The sequence below is a fragment of the Drosophila sulfurigaster genome, chromosome X, assembly GCF_023558435.1.
Source record: "Drosophila sulfurigaster albostrigata strain 15112-1811.04 chromosome X, ASM2355843v2, whole genome shotgun sequence".
Classification (NCBI taxonomy): Eukaryota; Metazoa; Arthropoda; class Insecta; order Diptera; family Drosophilidae; genus Drosophila; species Drosophila sulfurigaster.
In genome coordinates, this window is record NC_084885.1 from 2,258,255 (window position 1) to 2,281,468 (window position 23,214).

The window sequence follows — 23,214 nt, forward strand, 5'->3', positions numbered from 1 at the left end:
ACTTTTATAAATTGATTGCGAATAGTTTTATACTTTAATATCAACTATGATAACAATTAAATCAATACTCTAATTTAAAATAAAATTTAACATGTCCTTATTTCAATTTAATAACAAAAGAAGTTAAAAATTATATTTCCTAGTTCCATTTTTATTTAATGTTATGTTTAATTAAATTGAATACATTGAATTAAATTGAATACAACATTTTAAAATAGTTGTATGGAAAGTAAATAAACACTATAATTTAATATAAAAATAATCATGGTTTCGTTTTAAGCTGAGATTTCATTTAGTTCAAGATTTAATTAGTTTTTGCGGTAAGATATTAAGATAGTTTTTTAACTTTGATGAGAAATATTTTGAAAAGCAAAAAAAAAGTAAAAAATTAACTTGGTTTCATTTAAAGCTTAGTTTTTAATTAATTTAATTTTTAAATAAATATACATTTTGTACCTTAAAAAGGAAATATAATAAAAAGTAAATAAATATAATAATTTAAAATAAAAATGTAGGTTCAAAAATAACCTTGATATAATTTCAGGTTAAATTTTTATTTAATTTAAGAACACTTGTATTTTTGTCTTTGAAAAGAGTATTGACGTGAGTGTAAGTGCAAATTGACCACATTTTTCTGGTTTTCGTTCAATTTCATGCTTGAGATACTAAAAAACAGCTCAGGTTTCTGCTAGCTTCATAATTGACTGCATAAAGTTAACAAATCAATTTAAATATGAATGTAAAGCAAATAAATAATTTCACGAGAAATTGAAGCGGGCAACAACAGAAAGCGAAGAGAGAGTTTTGCGCTCTGCTGAATTAAATTCTGGATTATGTGCACTTGATGGCCACTTAAATAAACTGCGTAAATAAGTATTTTATACTTTACAAATAAAACACATTTCAGCAATCACTTAGATGGGTTTGTTGTAGTACAAACTTTTCACTTTTGCAATCAAGTTTGGTATTACAAATTATGCAGAATGAATTTTAAGCATTAAACAGCATAAATTATTATTGCACAGCTTAATTAACATACGAAATTAATTCAAAAGAAATAAGGATATAGCATTTTATTTATGAAATTCAAAATTCTGCTTTAAGTGACAAAAACTTTTAGCTGCAAATCATATTTGAAGTTTAAACAATAAGCTTTTGTATTTCATCGAGCTTTCTTTATATTTCTTCAATTCTTCTTAGTTTAAATGTAGTATGAATTTAAGTTCAAGAAATTTAAAATAGAAAATCTATTTATGAAGTTCAAATTATTTGTTGTTCTAAATGTGAAGACGTCAACTTCAAAATGCTAAAAACTTGTAGCTGCAAATCGGGTCTAAACTTTAGCATTTCATTATGATTTCCTCAAATTTCCGTCCGTCTAAATAAACATCTAGATCTCAGAAACTATTGGAGATAGTGACTTAGTTGCTTTGGCTGCCACACTATGAATTTAGTACTATATCAATATATCAGGTACAACCTATGATATATTGTTAGTATTTTTGCAGTATTTTTATTTGGTATATGTAAAAATTAATGCCGCACTGTTTTGCTTGTATTAAAAATGGGTAGCGGGTATCTCACAGTCGAGCTTACTCGATTGTAGCTTTCTTACGTGTTTGAATTTAAAATAGATCCTATTCAAAATGTGAAGTTGCCAACTTTAAAATGATAAGAACTTTTACTTGCAAGTTATGCAAATAATTTAAAAAAAAACTTTAGCATTTCATTATGATTTCCTCAAATTTCTTCAATACTTCTCTGTTTAATTGTGATATGGAAATAAGTTAAAATAAAATATATAAAATAAAAACATAGATATAATATTTTATTTATAAAATTTAAAATTAATGAAATTCAAAATATGAAGTCGTCAACTTCAAAAACTGCCAAAAACTTGTAGCTGCAAATTATGTTTAAAAGTTTAAGCAAAACTTTAGCATTTCATTATGCTTAGCGTCTCGCTCGCTGAGCTCTTTTCCATTAGCGAAATTTGGTGTGTCTGTGACGTCACAGTTGTGACACAGTATTCCAATACACATACACACACATGGAACATATGATAGAGCTATTGAATATGAAAATCTAAACGGCGCCAAGCAACGGTAAAATGCCAGACATAATGGCTGAGGCGCAGTTAGCAAATCGACACAAGAGAAAATACACACACTGTCTCTCTCAGACACACACACACACACACACACACACACACACACACACTAATTTGTTAGCTGTCAAGAATTTTGGCACACTCAAGAATTAGCAGTGAGTGCGAAACGTTGCGTAGTCTCAACTTTTGTTTGGCTCCTCTTTGAAGGCCACATTGCGTATGCGCAATATTTTTAGTTCAACGCTTTTGCAGCCCCGCGGGAACTTGCGCAGCTTGTTGTTGTTGTTGTCGCTGTTGCTGCAGCTAGTGGCGGTGGCGGTAGCGGTGGCAAAAGTTGCTAAGCTGGCAATGCGACCAACTTGTTAAATGACAAGTACTTAATTAATGTGCCAAATGAAAAAAACAAAACAAAACCGCAAACCTTTTAAATAGGTTTGAACTTTTCATACATTTTGCGGACGGACTCTGACTGCGATTTCCGTTCTACAAGACAAAACAACAGCAAGAGCTACAACAACAACAACAACAGCAACACAAACACCCAACAAGCCAAGTATACAAGATAAATAGAGTCGACTATCGCGGCGGTCAGACAGCAGCGACGCATGCCACTTGCAACTTCCGTTTCCGGCCGACGACGCCGTGAAAATTGCAAGAAATCAAAAAAAGAAGCAAAAAAATCGATACGAAAATGATCCAAAAATTTGCCGCAAATGGCTGCAGGTCTCTCTCTCTCTCTCTCTCTCTCTGTCTATATCGGTTTGGTTGTGGCTCCTGACATTTTTCGGCCAGCGCCGTGCAAATTTATTGCCAACAACAAGGACACGCAGTTCTCGAAAGGGTTTTTTTCTTCTTGTGAATCGTAGGTGCCGGAGTAATACACGAAATTAATCGAGTTCTCTTTCTCACTTTGTGCTTCGCTTTCATTACTATAAATTGCTGTTGCTCCACACCCTGTAAACATCCCACTAAATACGTTAATTAAGAAAGCCCTTCTTCAATAGTTGTAAATCTGTTGAATTGAAATAACTAAATTTAGTTTAATTAGATATGTTTTTTTTGGTAATTACAGTTATTGTACTTTCTGAAAATATGTTTGGTATCTTTCTTCATTATACTTTAATAGTTTTTAATCTAAGTTTAATTTCTCATTAATTTAATAGTATTAAAAGTATCGAAGGTATCGAGTTGTAATACTTGTTTTTTTCGGTATATTAATTTAGTAGATCTTATGAATACTACCGCAATGTTTTGTTTTTATCGAAAACGTGTTTAGTATCGGTATATTAATTTAGTATATCTTAAGAGTAATACCAAACTGTTTTCTTTTATTGTAAATTGGTATCTAGATTTCTTACGTGTTTAGTATTTTTGAAAAGTATTTGATATTTTAAAAGAAAAATACGTCAAAATTTCACTGTTATTGAAAATGTGTAATGACTTGTTTAGTATTTTTTCAGCATATTTAAGAAATAATACAGCAATGTTTTGTATTTTTTGAATTTGGATAGCGGGTATCCAAATCTTTTACTTTTGTGGTAATTTTTCGGTATATGAATTCGGTATATTTTAAGAATAATGTTCCTTTTTAAATGGAAATGTGTAGTGCATATCCAGATTTCATACTTGTTCAGTATTTTTTAATATATTAGTTCGGTATATTTTAGGAAAATATCGGACTATTTTAGTTGTATTATAAATGAATATTTTTTTTACTTGCTTAGTATATTTTCGGTATATTTATTTAGACCATTTTAAGAAAAATACCTCAATGTTTCCACTTAGCTAGCTTTTCTTATTTGTTTAGTATTTTTTTCGGTTTATTAATTTCGTGTGTTGTAAGAATAATGTCTGTTTAGTATTTTTTAGTACATTAATTTGATATATTTTAACACCGCAATGTTCTCGACTGCATTTTCATTGTTTGTTTTAGGGAATTCGCTTAGTACACACTGCAAGCATTATAGTGAATCGTTTGATTTCCCAATAATGCTATTCTCATACATGGGTTAATCATTCATTCAAATGGGCTCACATAGAGGATTTGTGTATTTTTAGGGTATTCGATTAATGTATCAGCACTTAATTGTTTGCTATTTGCTCTTTTGTGGATCATTAGCATTTCGCTGACTTTCTAATTAATATCACGTAATTAGTTTTTGCTGCCTACTGACGTCGACAGGTGGGCGGAGGTGGGCGAAGTTGGCGCTGCAGTCAAAGGCCAAGCAGCTGCGGCGTTTCGTAATTAAAATGCTACAGAAAAATGTTCACAGATTTAATATAATTATAATGAGCGTAATTATGCAAGACAACAACAACAACAAAACGAGAGACAGAAAAAAGTCAACGCAGGTAAATAGGAGCAAAAAATCAATAGTATAAGTCAAGGCGCCGTAGAGCACATAGAGAAAGCGAGTGCTTTGGTGTCTTGTGGGGCAGCTGTCTTTCTTTTTTTCAGGTTTTTTCAGGTTTTCTCTGTTTTTGGCTGGCGTCGTTAATAAATTTTCCATAGCATTTTAGTTGGCTCTTTTCTACAATTTTTATGGCCACAATAAAATGCAAGTTACCGGCTGCTTCAGGCCTGGCGACAGGCTATCTGAGGGAGGCCGTGTGGCATGTACCAAGTGGCATGTGGCATGTGGCATGTGGCATGTGTGTGTTTGTGTGGGTGTGTGTTAGTTGGCTGCATGTTGTAAGTGTGTTGCGCACGCGATGCAGGTGCTACACTATTGGCAGACAGCCGACACACGACACAACACGACAGCAGCTGGCAACTGGCAACTGGCAGCCGGCAGTCGGCAGTCGGCAAACTCTTGGTTAATTTCATGTCCTGCCAATACCCTAAATACACACAGGATGTAACAATTTTCACTGAACTGCTAATCCATAATACTCGTACTTATTATGGAAAACACAAGCAATTTTAATGTAAGTGCAGTCACTTTTCAAGTACTCCCTTTTTTGAGAATCAACATTTCATTTGTCTTCAGGCTGCACTTCAAATGTTCAAAGGAAATCTGATTTTGAAGCTCACTTGAAGCAATTTACATTAACATTCATTTCAATTCTATTTGAGGCGAAAATGCAAGTTTTAGCTGAAGCGTATCACATTTATTATTCAATACATACATATTATATGTATTCTTTTATGCGGTTTCCACTTTAACAAATTTGTACACAGTACTCATTATTAAAATTCACAGTTAAATTCGAGACTGTTGCAAATACGAAATTTAAAAATGTAATGCCTCGATTTCGTTATATAATAAATCAGCTATTCCTTGCAAATAAAACACGAAATTTTGTGTGTCAAGTATATTTTTTAGAACTGAACTGAAACATTAACATAATTATATTATTTTTTAGTAAAGTTGCACTGTAAGACTAAAATTATACCGAAGGCTTTATTTTGTTACATTACTAGAACCTAAATTCAAATTATACTATAGAATACAAAGACTATAATATCCCAATGTCCGCCTGTCCGCCTGTCCGCCTGTCCGCCTGTCCGTCTGTCCGTATGAACACCTAGATCTCAGAGACTATAAGAGGGGTATAGGGATATAATTTATGACAGCACTTGTTATGTTTGCAAGCACATAAAGTTCGTTTCAAATTTTTGAAACGCTCGCGTTTTATAGTCTTCAAGATTCCTGAAAATGTCGAAGATATTTTTTATTGTATATATTTTGAATGTAATACTGTTTCATTATACCCAAAATAGCCTTTGGCATAGTTTTAGTATTTTTTGTATATTCATTTGGTATGTTTTAAAATTAATACCGCACTATTTTGCTTTTATGTAAAATGGGTGGCGTCAGTTTTCATGTTTAAAATAAGAAGCTCTAAATATTTGTAGCCATATTCAAGCCAATTGTAATAGTAAAGAATTTTTTATGAATAGAAATTTCTCGAATAAATAAATAAGTGTAAAATTCTATCACTTTTAGTAATGTTATTTTTGAATCGACAATTTTGGTATCAATTATATTTTTCACATAAGAATTAATTTTGTTGTATTTATAAAAATTTCAATTTATGTATGTGTGTGTATATTTATGGTTAACAATGGTTTTTTTGAATATCATTTATTCGTTTAGTATAAATGTCCTTAATGTTAATATTAATATTTTTAATGCTGATTAAATCTTTTAAGCAAAGTTTTGGTATCAATTAAATAGCTGTAATTTTAATATTTATATCTTTAATGGTAAGACAAAATGTTGTTATCAATTATATATTTCGGAATAGGAATTTAATTTATGTCTTTATAAGAATTTAAATTTATCTGTGTATACTTCTTAACTGACTTATATTTCTCAGCCTAATATCTGTAATGGTAATATTGTTGTTTAAAGTAAAATTTCGGGACCAAAAATATATTTTCCAGATAAGAAGGTTCAAAAGTTCTTTCTTTGTTTTTGTAATTACTAAAAAAATCGTTTGAAAAATTGTTTACAACTGGCCAGCGATGATTGTGGTATAAGGCATTTGGCAGTTGAGCAGCTCTGGAGTGTGGACTGCAGTAATTTTCGAATGTTTTTTGGGGTCGCCGCGTATTTATTACATTTCAATATTTGGCATGTTGTGTTCGTCGTGGTTCGTGTCGCAAACTTTTGAAATTAGGCAGGCGGCTGGCGGGTGGCGGGAGGCGGGTGGCGGAAGGGGGAAGGGGGTGCACAGAGAACAGACGACGCGACGCGATGTTGTTCTCGTTACTGTTGTTGTTGTTGTTGTAATTGTGTTTGTTGGAGCGAGGGTAAAGGCATTTTCTTGGCTTGCATAGTCGGCGCCGCTAAGTATGCAACGCCATTTCGTGTTAAGTCATAATTAAATGAAATTCAACTGTTCTCTCTCTCTCGCTCTCACTCTTTCGCTCTCTCTCTTTCGCTCTCTGGCTTAATGGGTGGGCTGCGTGCTGTCGCTGCATTTGTAAGCATTTTGACTGCCCTTCAGCAATGTTGTTGACTTCGAAAAGGGGTGTGGCACATTCCCAAAAATGAAAAAAAAAAAGAAAATGAAAAAGAAATAAACAAATACTAGAGAAATCAACAGCACATATTGTTACTATGCATGCATGCGGCTTCAAACTTCAAAATTGTTTAGGCTTTGATTGGATTAGCCTGGGCGTGGTCTTTTATTTAGTGTTAAAGTGCCTGAACTCTGACATTTCAGAGAGTCAGCGAAAAGCCAAAGAAACTAAGGCTGAAGAGCAGAATACTATGGAAATATAAAATTGTTTCTTCTCGATACTTTAGTCAGCTGCGCATATTGTGAATCTCTTTTCTCTCTCTCTCTCTCTCGCTCGCTCTCAAATTTTTGGAGTATCTCATTCTCTAACCGGCGAAATGAACATCGTCGCATTTCTATTGCATATTAATCGGGTGTTCTTCTGGCCAAGAAAACAGCTGTTCGTTTCTGCTGTTCGGACAGCTGTCGGCAGCTCCGACTGACACAAGTTTTAGGCAGCTGTTGTTGTTGCTTGCGTCTGCGCTTGCGCCATTGGAAGCGGCTAAAATGCTGTCACATGTTTTTTTTTCTTTTTTGCTTCGCAATATATTGCTTCCAATGTGCCACAAAAGTCAGCAGCGATGACAACAGCAACAGCAACAGCAACAGCAACAGCAACAGCAACGTGAGAGCGGCAACAACACACACATAGACACACACACACACACACACACACACACACACACACACACACACACACACACACACACACACACACACACACACTTCGCCGCTGCTGTGAATTGGAAAAATGTTGCGCACGATGGTAACGACATCGCCGTAAACTCTGCAGTCGTGCGGCCGAGCAGAGTAAGCAGAGTCAGCAGAGCCGTATCGTAATTTGTGACAAGCCAGTCAGCCATTCAGTCCGTCATTCAGTCCGTCATTCAGTCAGTCACTCAGTCAGTCAGTCAGTCAGTTAGTCAGTCAGCGACAAAAGGAGTCAGCAATTTGTGCAACTGCCAAAAGTTGAAAGTTAAATTGTTTAAAACATTCGCCAAGTGCGTCGTCGTCGCGTGTTCGCCCCACACACAACAACTTTGCGGCAATCAATCAATTAAACAAGACTCAGCAGCAGCTGCCAAGTGCGGTGCGGGGAGGTGCGCAGTGTTATCCGGGGGTCAGCCCCAAACTTGTCCAGTCTACGACGCCCAATGACAGCAACAACTAGAACAGCAATTCACTAACAGCAGCAGCAACAGCAGCAGCAGCAGCAACAGCAAAAAAAACAAAACCAACAAAAAAAGAAGAAAAAAAATCAATATCCGTCTAAAGTTTATTTCTGTTTAACGCAAATCAAACCTAAAGTTGCTCAGCTGCAACAACAACAACTGGAACAACAACAACAACAACAACAACGACGACGTCGACGACGAGGAAACAGCGCCTAAAAGTCTACTACGATTTATTGTGAACAATTCGATAACTATTGAAATTATTTGCACATAGAAATAAGTTATAAATTTGAATTCAAATTCAAATACAAATTGGCCAAAGACAAACTTGATACAAAATTGTGTTAGTGCTTTTTGCAAAACAACAGCCGCTTTTGCTAACTAAAATAACCAAAAACAAAAACAAAAACAAAATACGTAATTAAGTTATTCAAAGATATAAAAAATACTGTTAAGTTTGCTAAAACATAACGACAGACTGCAGTCCGAAGTCCATTTTTTGTGCTAAGCTTAATAACAATTAACAAAACCAAATATAATATTCATAAAGCAAACAAATTTACAAATAAAGGCCAAAAATATTTTGAGAAGAAGCTTTAGCAATTATAAAATATTATTAACGAAAATCATGCTGAATAACAAGTAATAAGTTGCTCCATCCATAGTGCAAAGTGAATGTTAAACACAAATTATATAAGTAAATATTATCAATCTAACTATTACACAGACTACAAAACAAATAAAAATGTGAGTAAAATGTGCTATTATATAAAAATATTTCAAATTATAAGATAAATAAGATTCCTATGAAACAACGAAAACATATTGAAGAAATTTAAATTTGAAGAATTCCATAAACTTAAAGAAACAAATATGATGGAAAATTATATTTTTTTTACATTTTTTTGTATGAAACTATCAGCTTAACAAATTAACTAGTGAAGAACTTAAGCATTGGAAAGTATTGTAATAAATTTCGTCATTTAATTTGACTTTGATCTTTGTGCATGTTGCATTTGCACACGCCAAGTTGATTTGAAAATCCAACGGTTGATTAGTCGCACAGCTGAGCGAGAGCGAAAGCGCCAGCAAGAGAGAAAGAGAGTGCAAAGGAGACACACACAGAGAGAGAGAGAGAGATTTGCCAGCTGTTTGTGGCGCCATAACGTAGAAATCGTGCATTCAGCAGCAGCAGCGCAGTGAGTGAGAACAGCCGGCAAAGCAGAAAGCGGCAGTCGTCAAATGGCAAATGGCAAAAGGCAAAGGCGAAAGGCAAACGGCAAACGAGAGCGCAGCAGGCAAAATCAATATTTACTTTGCTGGCAGCTGTTTGGCTGCTTGTCTCTGTTATTGCAAAATCAGATGGTTGTCGTCTGCCTTCCAGTCAGGTTGAGGTTGAGCGAGAGCTGCTGTCGTTTTTTTTCTTTCGTTTCGTTTCGTTCGTTTCATGTTTCTTCTTTGATGCGCCATTTTGAATGTGTTGACGATCCTCGCACTTTGCTTGCGTTTCACTTTTTGCAGCTGTCTCTTTCGCTCGTCGAGCTACTGGAAGTTGCGTAATTTCATTAGTGTTGCCTATTCGCACATCATGTGCATCCACGGCCTTCCAGTCGTCGTCGTCGTCGTCGCTGTTTAGCGGCAATTCTCTGCCCCGACGACGACGACGCGACGCGACGCAACTCGAGTTTGTCTCCAGCCTGCCAAAATCCGCCGTACTGTCCGGCCAAGCGACTCAGTTGCGATTCAAGTGTCTTCTGCATGTCTTAACGAGCGGCATTTCGAATACTCAAGCTCAACCGGCTCGAAGGACGTCTCATTTTGCAGACAGTGGCAACACGTAAATATCCGACTTCTATACAATATGTGTATGAAGTAGTTGGCTAACTGTCGATCACACTTAAGAGTTGCAGAATACATGAAAAACATTTTCATGTTTAGCTACTTTTTTTTTTTAATGAATATAGATTTTCTGGCTTCTAAATTACTGTATACCAAATAGAGGTTGGGATGAACTATGTGTAATTATTTCTATTGAAAACAATCACTATAATTATTGACATAAAAGACAACTAATGGGGGTGGACAAGAGATTTGTTTATTTTAGGAAAACAATCCCAATATTTTTATAAGCAGCTCAATTACAAAAGAGTACAAGAAAAATTCAAATTCTTCAATTATTGATGGTATTAAATATATATGTAGTAGTATACTATTATACTAGCTAGTATTGATATAGTGATACTTACTATAATATTGTTATAGAATAGTATTATGGCATTTTATAGTATAGAAGCATCCAAAATTTTAATGTTTATTTATTTTGAACCCTGATCTAGATCACGAGAAGTATGTGATTTTACTATGTAAAATCATTTACTAATTTTTCTATTTAGTACAAGTAATATTCAATGGATATCTTTTGCTATTTTATTTTTATCAATTTATTTTAAGGGTTAGATTTGAGTTCAAATTAAATTTTTCTTCCTTAAAGTACTCTATAAACAATTAAGAAGCTTAATTAATCCACGAATTATTTAATTCTAAAATTGTGTTAGGCAATAGATTAAACATTTATTTAACAGGATAAATTTTTTTATTTGTTACATTTCTGCTTTGTACCGCAATAATATTTATATTTGTATTTATTGTTTTAATTATGCGTTTTCTCACATATTTTTGGTAGTGCAGATTATAGTATAAAATTCCAATAAAAATTGCTTAATTTTTGTTTCGATAAATGAATCAATAAATAAATCTGTACTTCGATCCTATGAAGAATTTTTTATTGCGGAATTTAATATAAAATTCCAATAGTATTATTCAATTTTTGTTCCTATAAGTGATCAGAAAATGATTTTTTTTAATTCTGTTTTAGCTTAATTTAGTAGTTATTGAAAAATAATAATTTCCACTTTCTTGGCCTTTTGATATTCATTTCCAGGTATTATTATTTAGTATTTTGTTTCAAAAGTCTTGTACTTTATGTACGCAAATTACATATATAAAGGAATTGTGGCTAAAAAGTAGGCTATACAGTTGCTTGCTAGACCTTTGAATGCTAGTAGGCGCTAAAACGAGGAAGCGAGCTTCATACTCTCACCCTAACAAAGTAAAAGACGAGTTTTCATTGCGCCAACTCCACACAAAAAATAAGGAAAACAACAACAAAAAGGAAAAAAGAATGGCAAAGGCAAGGCGGCATATTGAAAAATCAAACGACGTCGAGGCCAGCGAGAATGACTGGCAAAATGTTGGCCGGCATGGAACGGCTGGTTAGCCGGGCCATCGAAGAAGGCGCCAGTAACGAGACAAGCAAAACGAAACACGAACGAAACTGGACGAAAGCGAAACGAATGGGAAACGAACTGAAACTGGAAGCGGCGAGTGCTGCTGCTTCTGCTGCTGCTGCTGCTGTCGCTATCGTTGTCGTTGTAGTTGTCGTTGTCGTTGTTGCTAGCAAAGCCGGCCGCCAGACGACGAAAGCGAAACGCACTAGGAAGAGGGACGAGCCTTTTTCGGGCCCAGCTGTTCGGCGCAGACTGAAAACAGCAGTTTTGCACAAAGCAAAAGCAACAGCAACAGCAACAGCAACAGAAACAGAAACAGCAAAAAGCTTCACAGCGAAACGAAGCGAAGCAAAGCGACGCGCACGCAGACGCAGCCTGGAAATTCCAATAACTGCAAAATACAAAACAACAACAACAACAACACACACAAGTGAAGTTTGCTGTGCCTGTCCCTGTGCCTGTGCCTGTGCAGCCCAACAAACGGCGACTACTCGTCGCCGTTGCTTCGCTGTCGCTGTCGTGCTGTCGCGTTGCTGTGGCTGTGGCTCTGGCTGTCGCTGTCGCTGCCGACAATGCCGACAACGTGGACGCCGCTTCGTATTGCGAGTTGTTCCGGCCAGAGAATCAGTCGTCGTCGAGCTTTCAAAACGTTTGCAGCAAACGAAGAAACACGAAAACAAGAAGAAGAAGAAGTAACACACACACACAACATCGAGGCAGTTGAAGCAGAAGTCGCAAAATCATCATCAGCAGCAGCAGCAGCAGCAGCAGCAGTAAATCAGCAGCAGCAGCCGCGGCAGCAGCTCCTCAACACCCAGCAAACAAGAAAAACAAAAGAAAAATCAGAAAATCATACAAGCAAAAAAACAAAGCGAAGAAGTAAATTGAAAGACAAAACAAAAACAAATACTTCAACTCCTAGTACAATTTTTTTTACAACTTTTTTTTCGCGTTCGCAATTAAAGTGACAAATCTGTGGTGTGTGTGTGTGTGCAAAAACTGGTGCTTCTTCTTCCTCTGCTGTAACTTCATTCTCTGTTGTTGTTGTTTTTTTTTTTTTTTTTTGTTGGTTCCTTGGTTCGTTGGTGGTTTTTGTGGCTTCCTGCGGTGATATCATATAACGAATTGTTACACTTCTCCCCATTTGCTTACAACTACAACACGTGCTGTCTGCAAGTGTGTGTGTGTGTGTGTGTGTCTGCTGTATGTGTGCCTGTGTGTTTGTGTGTGTGACCTATTGATTCTACAACTTCCTTTTTGCAGCTGGAGTGGAGTCGAGTCGAGTTGAGTTCAGTTCCGTTCCATTGCGGCTTCGACTTACATCCCAGTTGCATAGCAGTTCTTGTACGTTGCAAGTGCCTCTTCGCTGCACACACATATCATATAGTATTATACGAGTATAGTATTTTTTTTCTTGTGATCTTCTTCAACAGTGGTGCTTAGTTATTTATTTGTTTTTCGGTTATTTGTTCCATGTTCTCTTCGCTATCAACTCTCGCGCCAATCAATGCTTAATTGCAAATTGCAAGTTTTTAGCATTGCGTGACTCAAGCGAAAACTGAAGATTGTAATGAGTTTATCACCGAAGAAAGACTGCAAAAAGAGATCATTGCAAGACAGGTTTATAACTGGAATAGTTTGCAGTTCTTGCGATTTGTATTAAGCACTATAAAATCAATACTCGAGTTGTGCCAGTGAAGAGCTTCACTAGGCTTCTGGAAGTATAAATAAATTGTAAAGAAAATGATATTCTTTGGTCAAATTTATAATACATATTATTATAATAATCAAAAAGTTTCCATTTTTGAACATGGTTCACACAAAAAGTTTCCTTTTAATGCCAAACTAATAAAAATGTATCCATCTTGTTGATAGATAGTGGTGATAAAAATTTCAGTCATCTACAATAAACTAAAGTTCAACTTTTAGTAACTGAAAGAACTAATGTTCAACTTTTAGTAACTGAAATTTCAGAGTTACCAACAAAGAACTAATGCATCATCAGAATACAATACACGAAAAGAATCAAATAATCGATGTTTCGATATAGATTTCATTAGTTTGTTGTTTGAAGTCATCAAGTCATCAATTCATATAGAAGTGTACTTGAAACGTTCCCCCCTAAGAAACACAGAGAATATTTGGTTCCGTTTGCTCTTGACTTTAGCGCGAGTTCAACGCATCAGCTGCATATATGATGAGCAAGAGAGAGAGAGAGAGAGAGAGAGAGAGATATTAAATTGGGCCCAAAAATAGCAAAAAGAAATAAAAACAACAAAACTCATCAATCAAAACTCGTGCAGAGCCAAAGGCGTGGCCAAGAGCAAGCAAATGAGTAAGAAGAAGACTAACCAGAAGTAGAACCAGAAACAAGACCAAGACCAAGGCCCCCAACAACATCCCCCCAAAAGAGATATAGCCCTAAAGTAATGCAAATTTCATTGCGTTTGGCATCCGTCACAAAACTCAGAACTCAGAACGCAGAACTGAGAGAACTAAGAACACAACATCACTTACATGAGTATGCATGTGTGTGTGTTGGGTGTGTGTGTGTGTGTTGGGTGTATGCATTGCCGGCAACTGCTTGGGTGATTCATCCATCGGCCGACAAACGCCACCAACATGAGGCGGCTATGGAGACAACGTACAACAGCAACAGCAACAGCAAGTGAAGGCAGCGTCAGCGGTGCGCAACGAGGTGGCAACGAGTGGGGTGTAGAGGGGGGAGGGGAGCGCAGGGGGAATGCGGTGCACGTAGACCAGGCACGCGACCAAGACCAAGTCGAAAGGAAAGTAACAACAACAACAACAACAACAGCAACAACTTCAATGAAGGATTACAACTAACAACGTTGCGACAAAAATATCAAAAGGAGTTGCTGCTGTTGCCGCTTGCCACAGTTGTTCTCGTTGCTGTTGTTGTTGTTGTCGCTGCTTTTTATAGTTTTCACATTCAGTCAGTCAGGCAACGCCAGCGCCTGATGACGTCGATGTTGTCGTCGTTGCCATGGAGCGATGACGACATCTTTTTTGGGGTGTGTGAGTGTGCACTATGTGTGTGTGTGTACGTGTGTGTGTGTGTGCTACATATGTGCCATTTGTTCGTGTTGTTGTTGTCAGCAACACGGCCAAAGTTCAATGCATTTATATGCGGTGCTGCTTGTCTATGGCTTTTTATAGCTCCATCCTCGCCTGGTTCTTTCGTCTGCTTGTCTGGATGCGACTTCCAAGGGGCAGCAAAGGGAGGGCAAAGGGAAGGGGTGAGTGGAGATTGCAAACTTACATTGGGCAGTGCTAAATGGTCGCCTCTCGAGTTGTCATAAGTGCAGCGACAGCCGGCAGATGAAGGCAACAACACAGATACAGAGAGAGAGAAAGAGAGAGAGAGAGAGAGAGAGAGAGAACTGAGAGAAGAACAGAGCGAATAGGGAAAACGGGGAAAACAAGCAACACAACACTCGAAAACTGTGAAATAAAAGTGCTTTAGATGCCATTCAAGTTGCGGATATTCAGCCTAAAAGAACTCTGAGCACAGACTGCGTTTTATCTATATATAGTACAATATTATTGCATCAATCAAACACAGAAAAAAAGAAGTCCTTATGCACTTTACATACAATACAAGTGTTTTCAAATCTATTAAATTGGGAACAAAATTCTGAACACAAATAAATTCAAGTGTTTAGAACTACATAAACATAAAACATAAATAATTTTCTTTATTTTTTTTTTTTTGGAAATTTTTGAATATGAAATGCATAATTCTTTAAAACTAAAATTCAAGTGTTTAGAACTATATAAACACAAAGTATAATGAATTTTACTTAACTTTTTCATTTATTTGTTGTATAATGTGACTAAAATACTTGTAAAATATAATGAAAATTATAGATAAAAAATACGGACATTTCTATAATTTTTGTTTCAAGTTTAATGTAAGAGTAAACTAATAAAATACTTCTCGTTATCCCTTTCCAGATTTGATGATATTCCAAAAGCAAACGAATAAAGCTAAATGAAAAACAAAAATCACGAGATTAATTACTAAAAAAATTATTGAAAAAGAGATTAATATAAATATATAGACGCAACTCATCATCAGCAAAAAGAAAAGAAAACCAAAAACTACGATTTTTGCAAATTCAAATCACACACACACATAAACATAAAAAGACAAATATTATTATCGAGAAAAATAAAATCGAAAAAAAAACATTGCTACAAGTAAAAAGCTAGTCCAAATCTACAGAAAAGAAAACAAAAAGAAACCTTTAAAAATTACAATTAATTCATTGTATTGAGAAAACAAAAAAAAAACAAAACAAAAAACAACTAAAAACCAAACACGCCAATCGCTGCAAAATTTAATCCAAACTAAAAAAAAAACAAACAAAATAAAAGTATTTCCAAAAGAAAAACGCTAAACAAATATTACTTTAATTTTAAACGAAAAGAAAAAAATATCTATCACAGCTTCAAAGTGTGCACAATAAATAACAACGTATAAAAAAAAAACCAAAAGAATCGCAAAAATAAATGTAATTTCCAATATAAAGAAAAACCAATTACGCAGACATTGAGAGACAACACAGAAAACGAAAAATACAAATAATTAATTAATAAAAAAGAAAAACGAAAAACGAAAATAAAACACAAAGTGAAGAACTCATAAAAAAGCGCCAAAGTCACGGCCAGCAAACAAAAAGTACAACAAAAAATAACTCCAACAATAGCAACAATAACAATAACAAGCAAAAAGAAAGAAGCGTGTGAAGTGAAGTGGCAAATTCTGCCACGCCCCTCCCTCCTTCGTCAGCCGGCCGCCCATCAGTTAAGACTGAGCTTCGGACGTTTTTACCGCAACATTTCCAAGAAATTTGACGTGTAAGAAACGCCGCGCAAGACAGAGACAGACACAGTGTGAGTGCGACACAGAGTGAGAGAACGAGCGAGCGAGAGCGAGAACGCTAGTGTTTGTGCCGAGGCCGAGTTTCAAAAACTCTGCCGCCAAGCAAAAGCGAAACACATTTTCGTTGATTACGACTTTTTTTTCAAGTGTGCGATAAGAAATTTGTTTTGTATTTTTTTGTGTTGTGCCCGGTGACTGTGTGAACAACAACAGCAACAACAACTGTGATGGGAGATCGGCCAAAACCAACAACAACAACAACAACAACTGCAACAACAACACCAACTACGACTACAACAACTCCAGCTGCAGCTGCAGTCGCCGTCGGGACAAGCGAAGTTGCCGCAATGGCAGCCAACGCAGCGGACCAAACCGCCGCTCTAAACGGCAATGGGAATGACTTGCCACTTGCCACGCCCTCTGTGGCTCAGGGCGAGGGCGCAGCTGGTGCTGCAGCTGAGGCTGAAGCTGCCGGAGATGCTGGCGGCGGTGTCCTGCAGGCGGCAGCTGCTGGCGATGCTGGCGACGATGCGGCAACTGATGCTGGTGCCAGCTCGTTGCCACCGTCGGAGATCGGCGGACGTCCACCGCTGGATACCGCTTGCTCGGATGGCGGTGGCGCCTCCAGTTTGGCTGGGGGCATGGTTGGACCGCCCAGTCCGCTAACTGGCTGCTATTTGCTCATTGTGATGGGCGAGCCGCACTCAGAGGAGCACAAGGACAACATCTTGCAGCATCTGCTCAAGGGTAAGTCAGCTTCTGCTTTCATACTCGTTATATACGAGTACTAAACACCCACACATACTTACTATACATATGAATTGAATTGAACATCAAAAGCGGCACGTAGAGCCAAAGCCAAGCCAAAGCCAAAGCCGAAACTCAACGAAGTCGAGTTTAGCTAATCAGCATAAATTATTCGCAACGCTCTGTTAGAAAGTTTGCAATATGCAAATGATGAGCTCGACTGAAGCTCGAGGGGAGCTGGCAAACAAGAAAGACGAAAAGACGAACAGAAAGAAGGACGGACGGACAGACGGACAGACGGACGGACAAACTGTTGGAATGGAGTTTATGGCCGACGGCAAGGCGAATGCTACGCCTCAGCAATTGACGTCGCGTGCCAATCTAATCCAATTCCAATTTCAATCCAATTCGAATTCACTCCACTTCAGCTCCACTTCGTCGCTGTCTCTTCACAATCCCAAGTCACCACCCACTCGGCATGAGCTGCTCATTTTCACACTTTGCTGACTGCCGACACGCCGTCTAATTAGCTGGCCTTCTCCCTCGTCTCCCTCTTCTCTCTCTTAGACATGTGTCTGGTGGTCAATTTTCATAGTCAATGCCCAGTTGTGGTTTTTTAGTTTTTAGTTTTCAGTTTTACATTTTGATACCCGCGCTTCTAAACCAGCTAGAAGGGTAGTATGAATTACTGTTAACAGCTGGCGGAAAATTTTATTTGAACCTACATTAAAAAATCCATTTTTTTATGGTATATTTTGAATGTAACAGTATACCGAATAGTACTTTTGGTATACCTTAATATTTGTTTGGTACATTAATTTCGTATGTTTAATCTTTACATTGTTTATTAGTATACCACATATTGGTTTTGGTGTATACTAAAATGTTGTCGGTTTACTAATTTGGTATATATTAATAATACTGTTTTGTATTTATTGAAAAAGCATAGCAAGTATTTCACAGTCGAGCGATTTCGAATTGCCTTGATTCATTTTGCGCTCCATGGTATATTTTAGATGGAGGAATATACCAAGTATTGCTGTTTTTATACATTCATATATTTTCGATATATTGATTTGGTATGTTTAAAAGACATTACTACTTTTTTTCACTTATTGAAAATGAGTAGCGAGTCGATTTCGACTTGATTTGTGCTTTGTAAATATATATTTTGAATAGAGAATATACCAAATATTTCTTTTGGTACACATAAATATATTTTCAGTATATTAATTCGGGATACTTAAAAGACATTACTTGAAAATGTGTACCGGGTATTTCGTAGTCGAGCAGACTCGCTTTCTTATTTGTGTTTTTTTTATTTTGTACTATTTTTGCATTTTTAATTTTTCATTTGGCGTTTTGCGCTTCTAACTAGCCGTTTTCTTGCTCATTTTCACTTGGCACAGTTTTTTTTTCTTCTGTTTTTTTTTCTGTTGTTGTCCGCCTTGTATATAATTATGTTAAGTGGCAGCGATTGCTATATGATCTGGGCTTGTCCATCGCCTACTTTCCACCCCAAGAATCTATATAGTATTTTGGAATATGAAATTCCAACAATTTGCATTACATAATATTCATTCGTTTTAATGCGCATTCGTTTTGGTAATTGAATTTAGTTGGACCAATAAATTGTGAATCCGTGTGAGTTTATTTATTGCGCAATTATTGTAATGACACTGTCGTTGTGTTTATTAAAATCAATCATTTTGCTTTAATAGGATTTTCATTATTCGTTGCATAATCGAAAATTCTCATTTTACAAACTCGATTCAATTTCAAAGCCGACGGCAAATTTCGATGATAACTTTGTAGTTGGAAAAAGTGCAATTTGTGGCAACATTTGCCGCAAATGTTTAAGTTAAGTAAGTTTAGCAATTTAGTTTAGCAACTTTCAGTTGTTCTCCTTACCACGATGTACTTTTAATGAAATTCGCATTTGTTCGGATAATTTTGTAGTTGTCTAATCATTTTCGATGGTCTATGAAAGTTTTTGATTTTCAATACAAATACCAACTACTGATAACTAAAAATGCAGCTACTGAATGTTCAATTTAATACCAATTATAAAGAATTATTTAAAGTTTTAATAAAAAACGGAAAGCTCTGGTTGAACTCATTTGTATTTGTGATGCATTTATTAATATTGGAACATTGTTTAATCACTTTCTGCTGTCTAATAAAATTTTAATTAGAATTTTTAATTAGAATTCTAAGCAGGAAAAATGTCCTTTTCGTGCTACTGAATATTAATTTATTTCTAAAAATAAGCCCTTTAATAAAAAAACAGAAATTGTTGTTGTCGAGTTCATACATTTATTAAAAATTTAGCGTCTTTTTAATTGGCATCTTCTTCAAACAATTAAGAAATGTTCAATCACATTCTTATAATTCTAAGAGGAAATATAATCTACTTTTTCTTATATTTTTGTTACTGAATATTCTTCTATTACTTTTTAACTTTTTATGAAAGTTTAGCGAAAAGTTGTGCTGCCAAGTTTCGAAATCTTTAATTACTGAAAAGTTCGAATGTGTTTAAAAAGCTTTTCTAAAAGAAACAAGAAATTATTTCACAATGAAAATATAATGTGGATTTACTGGGAAAAAAGTTATTAACTCAGTATTTTGCGCATAGTTCTGAGAATTTGAATACAACAATCATTAGTCGAGTGATCTTGAGTGTGTGAATAAAAGCAAAATAGTGCGGTGTTAATTCTAAAATATACCAAATAAATATACCGCAAAAATACTAATGTTATACCAAAAGGCTATATTTGGTATATTGATATAATAGTACATTCAAAATATACCATTGAGTGCAAAGTATACCAGATTGCCATCCAAAACAACTAAGACCCACAAATCGTATTATAAAATTAAAAAATTTAACTTTATATTTTACTATTTTATGATTTAATTAGTATTCAGTTTGCTTATGCAATAGTTATTATAAAATTGCGCAGCATTAAAGGGAACTCACAGACTACTACAATTTTGATGGATTCGAGAATTTTGTAACTTAAATGAAGTATGTTCGGTCTTAATTTGGAATATTTGACATTTTTCGGTCTAATGTTCTTACTTTTAAGAATTTGATGTTAAAGTGGTTTTAAGAACATAATCTTTATTTTTTCTTTTCTTTCTTGATTTTAGAAAGAGTTCTTTTTGTTCGGTGTAGTAAACGCAAATGGCAACGCAAATGGCAACTTAAATACAATTATTCGTCTATCAAGGCAGCCACAAATGGCACGAATAGCATTAGGTTTATGATTATTTGTGATGAAGGCATTCAACCCGCAAAACGAATGAAGACAAACTTAATCAGACGCAACTATAGTAGAATGCAATGGATACTCTGTATGTGTAGTTGAGTTAATCTATCGTCGAGGATGACTGTGACTGTGTGTGTGTGTGTGTTTTATAAAAACGTTAATATGCAGTCAGTTAGTAGTTGGTTGTTTAAATTGCTTGGGGCACATTTGCCGTTTGTTGCGCACTTGGATGCAAGTTAATCGCATTGTTTGCCCCCAACTGAAGAGTGAAGCAAGAGGCGCAGCAGTTGTTGTTGTTGTTGTTGTTGTTTGCAGCTCGATTGGAAATGCCGCTTGTAATTCAATTGAAGCAAATTGCGCCTCAAAGTATGCAGCAATCGTTGCCATTTAATTAAAATTGCAAAAAAGCGGGGAGAGAGAGAGAGAGAGAGAGAGAGAGAGAGAGAGAGAGAGAGAATATGCAAAATACACAGACACTTACACTCACACACACTCGAGCATGTTTGCTTTTAAAAGCAATTGTATTAATTATTTTCATGTTGATTGCATTACACTGCGAACAACACACACACACACATACAAACACACACACAGAGATCAACAGTTGCAGCCGGAAGTGGCGCCGCCAACATCCATGTATGTGTGTGTGTGTCGGCTTATTAGCAAATATTTGATTTATGCAAGCGCAGAGATGAGCAGACATTGACACCATCTGTCTAGTCAGCTTTAATTTTATAGTTCTTTTTTTGTGTTGGCTTTGGGTGTGGCAGTTATTGTAGAACTAGCTGTACGAGTAGTAACAAGTGCTGCCATAATTGCTCTACAACAAGCTTCGACCTCGTCTCGCTGACGCGCCCCGAAATTGCGCCGGAAATTACCAAAAAAAAACAGAAAAAACACAAGAATAAAGTTGACCGTGCGCGCAAAAATTAGTCGCCCGTTGCTAGGGGCTGTTTTTCCGAGGGGGCGGGGAGTGAGGAAGAGACGGTGGGGGACTGCTCTCTGGACGCTATTTACCTGCAGCTCTGCTGCGTTTTTCTCTGCTGTGTGTGTGAAAAGCGAAAAAATGCCATGTTTGCTGTGCAAATAGGCGAGGCACGAGGCACGAGAGGATCGCTCCGGCTTTCGATGGACCTCCTCAGGGGTATGACAGCGGGTGCTGCGACAGGGTGTGGTCAGCACAGCGTCAGCGTCAGCGACAGCGACAGCGGCAGAGCAAGCACGGCAGTTTTTTAATTGATTTTGTGACACGGTCGAACAAGTTGCGTCGGACAACGGTTGAGCAAATAGAAACTGTAAATGAATTGGGGAAAATGCCAAGGGGTTAAACGGGAGAATGAGCGAGCCAGCGGACAGAAAAAGGGAAGATTGGTAAGTGGGTTAACGTAACGAAAGAGTAAACAACCAAACGAGAGAGAGAGAGAGAGAGAGAGAGAGAGAGAGAGAGATAAGAGCTGCATCAGTTATTGTCCGAGATTGGAGATGGAAAGCAGGCTGAGAAGACAACGGGCTGGAGAAAGAAGGAAAGTCTCCGTTGTCACTTATATTTCGGAGAACTAGCCAGCAGTTGTCCCGTCCTGTTCCGTCCTGTCCCGTCTCGTTCCGTCCTTTCTGCTCTCCGGGGCGCACTTAATTATGACAATTACGCTGCTCAATTGCAGCGTCCCTTGCTCTTTCATTTTATTAGCCTAATTTGAAACGCGCTCTAACGGTCAAGGGTCGTTAAAAGAGCGAGATAGACAGAGAGAGAGAGAGAGAGAGAGAGAGAGAGAGAGAGAGAGAGAGAGAGAGAGAGAGAGAGAGAGAGAGAGAGAGGAAGAGAGGGACGCGCACAATTTCGCTTGGCTCATTTGGTTTAATAGCTTGACTTTCATTTCGCAACCTGCGCGTTTTTTGTTTTTAATTAACTTAAAAAGAAATCAATATGAAGAGCAGCAGCGTTCAAGGTCACCAAAAAACAGATAGAAAAAAGATAAAACATGCTTAGGAATAAGGAAACGAAGGTGACATTAAAGGAACATGTCAGGTGCGCTCACAACATATTATTATGACAACTGTCAGGTGGCTAACAAACTGCTGTTGTCCGTTGAGACGGGTCGGGTCTCTCTCTCTCTCTCTCTCGCTCTCTCTCTGGGGAGCTGAAAAATCGATCAAATGACAACGCGACAAGTGTCAAGAGAGCAAGGAGAAAGAACTCACACCGAGAGAGAGAGAGAGAGAGCGTCAAGTGCGTGGCTCGCTTCGATTTTGTGGCTATAAATAGCGACGCGACAAAAGCGAAAAAAAAGGGTTTGGGGCTCGTCAATTGCGTGACAATGTGTGTTGTATACACTCCTATGACAGATGGCTACACACACACACACACACACACAGACACACAGCCTGATGCTGCCACGCCCCCGCCCCCGCTTACACCTCAGTCCCGACTGGGGTCAGCAGTTGTAGCAACACGTCATCGCCTGGCAAGCGACTTGGCTACGTGACTTGAAGCTGCGACCCAGCAAATGACCCATCACATGCCCAACGGCTGCTGAAATCCTTGTTTGCTTATTCCACGTTCATGCACAATTTTTAGGAGCACTAAAAAATAGTCAAGAGACACGGACACGCCGAGGGAAGGGACGTGAGAAGGGAAGCGAGGAGCAACAATAAGTGCTCGTGTGTAACTAGAGCTAATCTACAGTGTTGCCGCAAAAGGGGGCAA

The 23,214-nt window shown here is 36.9% G+C and overlaps 1 protein-coding gene across 6 annotated transcripts in view; it reads left to right on the forward strand.

The window, feature by feature from the left end:
* Positions 1 to 7,896: 7,896 nt before the first annotated feature.
* Positions 7,897 to 23,214, forward strand: part of LOC133848657 (microtubule-associated protein futsch) — a 72,954-nt gene continuing 57,636 nt past the window's right edge. For 4 of the 6 annotated variants that reach the window (XM_062284301.1, XM_062284305.1, XM_062284306.1 and 1 more), the window contains exons 1-2: positions 7,897 to 9,042; positions 15,561 to 17,238. In XM_062284301.1, coding sequence (XP_062140285.1) covers positions 16,719 to 17,238 — 520 coding nt within the window. In that variant the 5' untranslated portion in view covers positions 7,897 to 9,042; positions 15,561 to 16,718. Of the gene's footprint in view, positions 9,043 to 10,031; positions 10,133 to 11,364; positions 12,605 to 15,560; positions 17,239 to 23,214 lie in introns of those variants that run through there. The other 2 variants (XM_062284304.1, XM_062284303.1) reach the window with 2 other exon arrangements.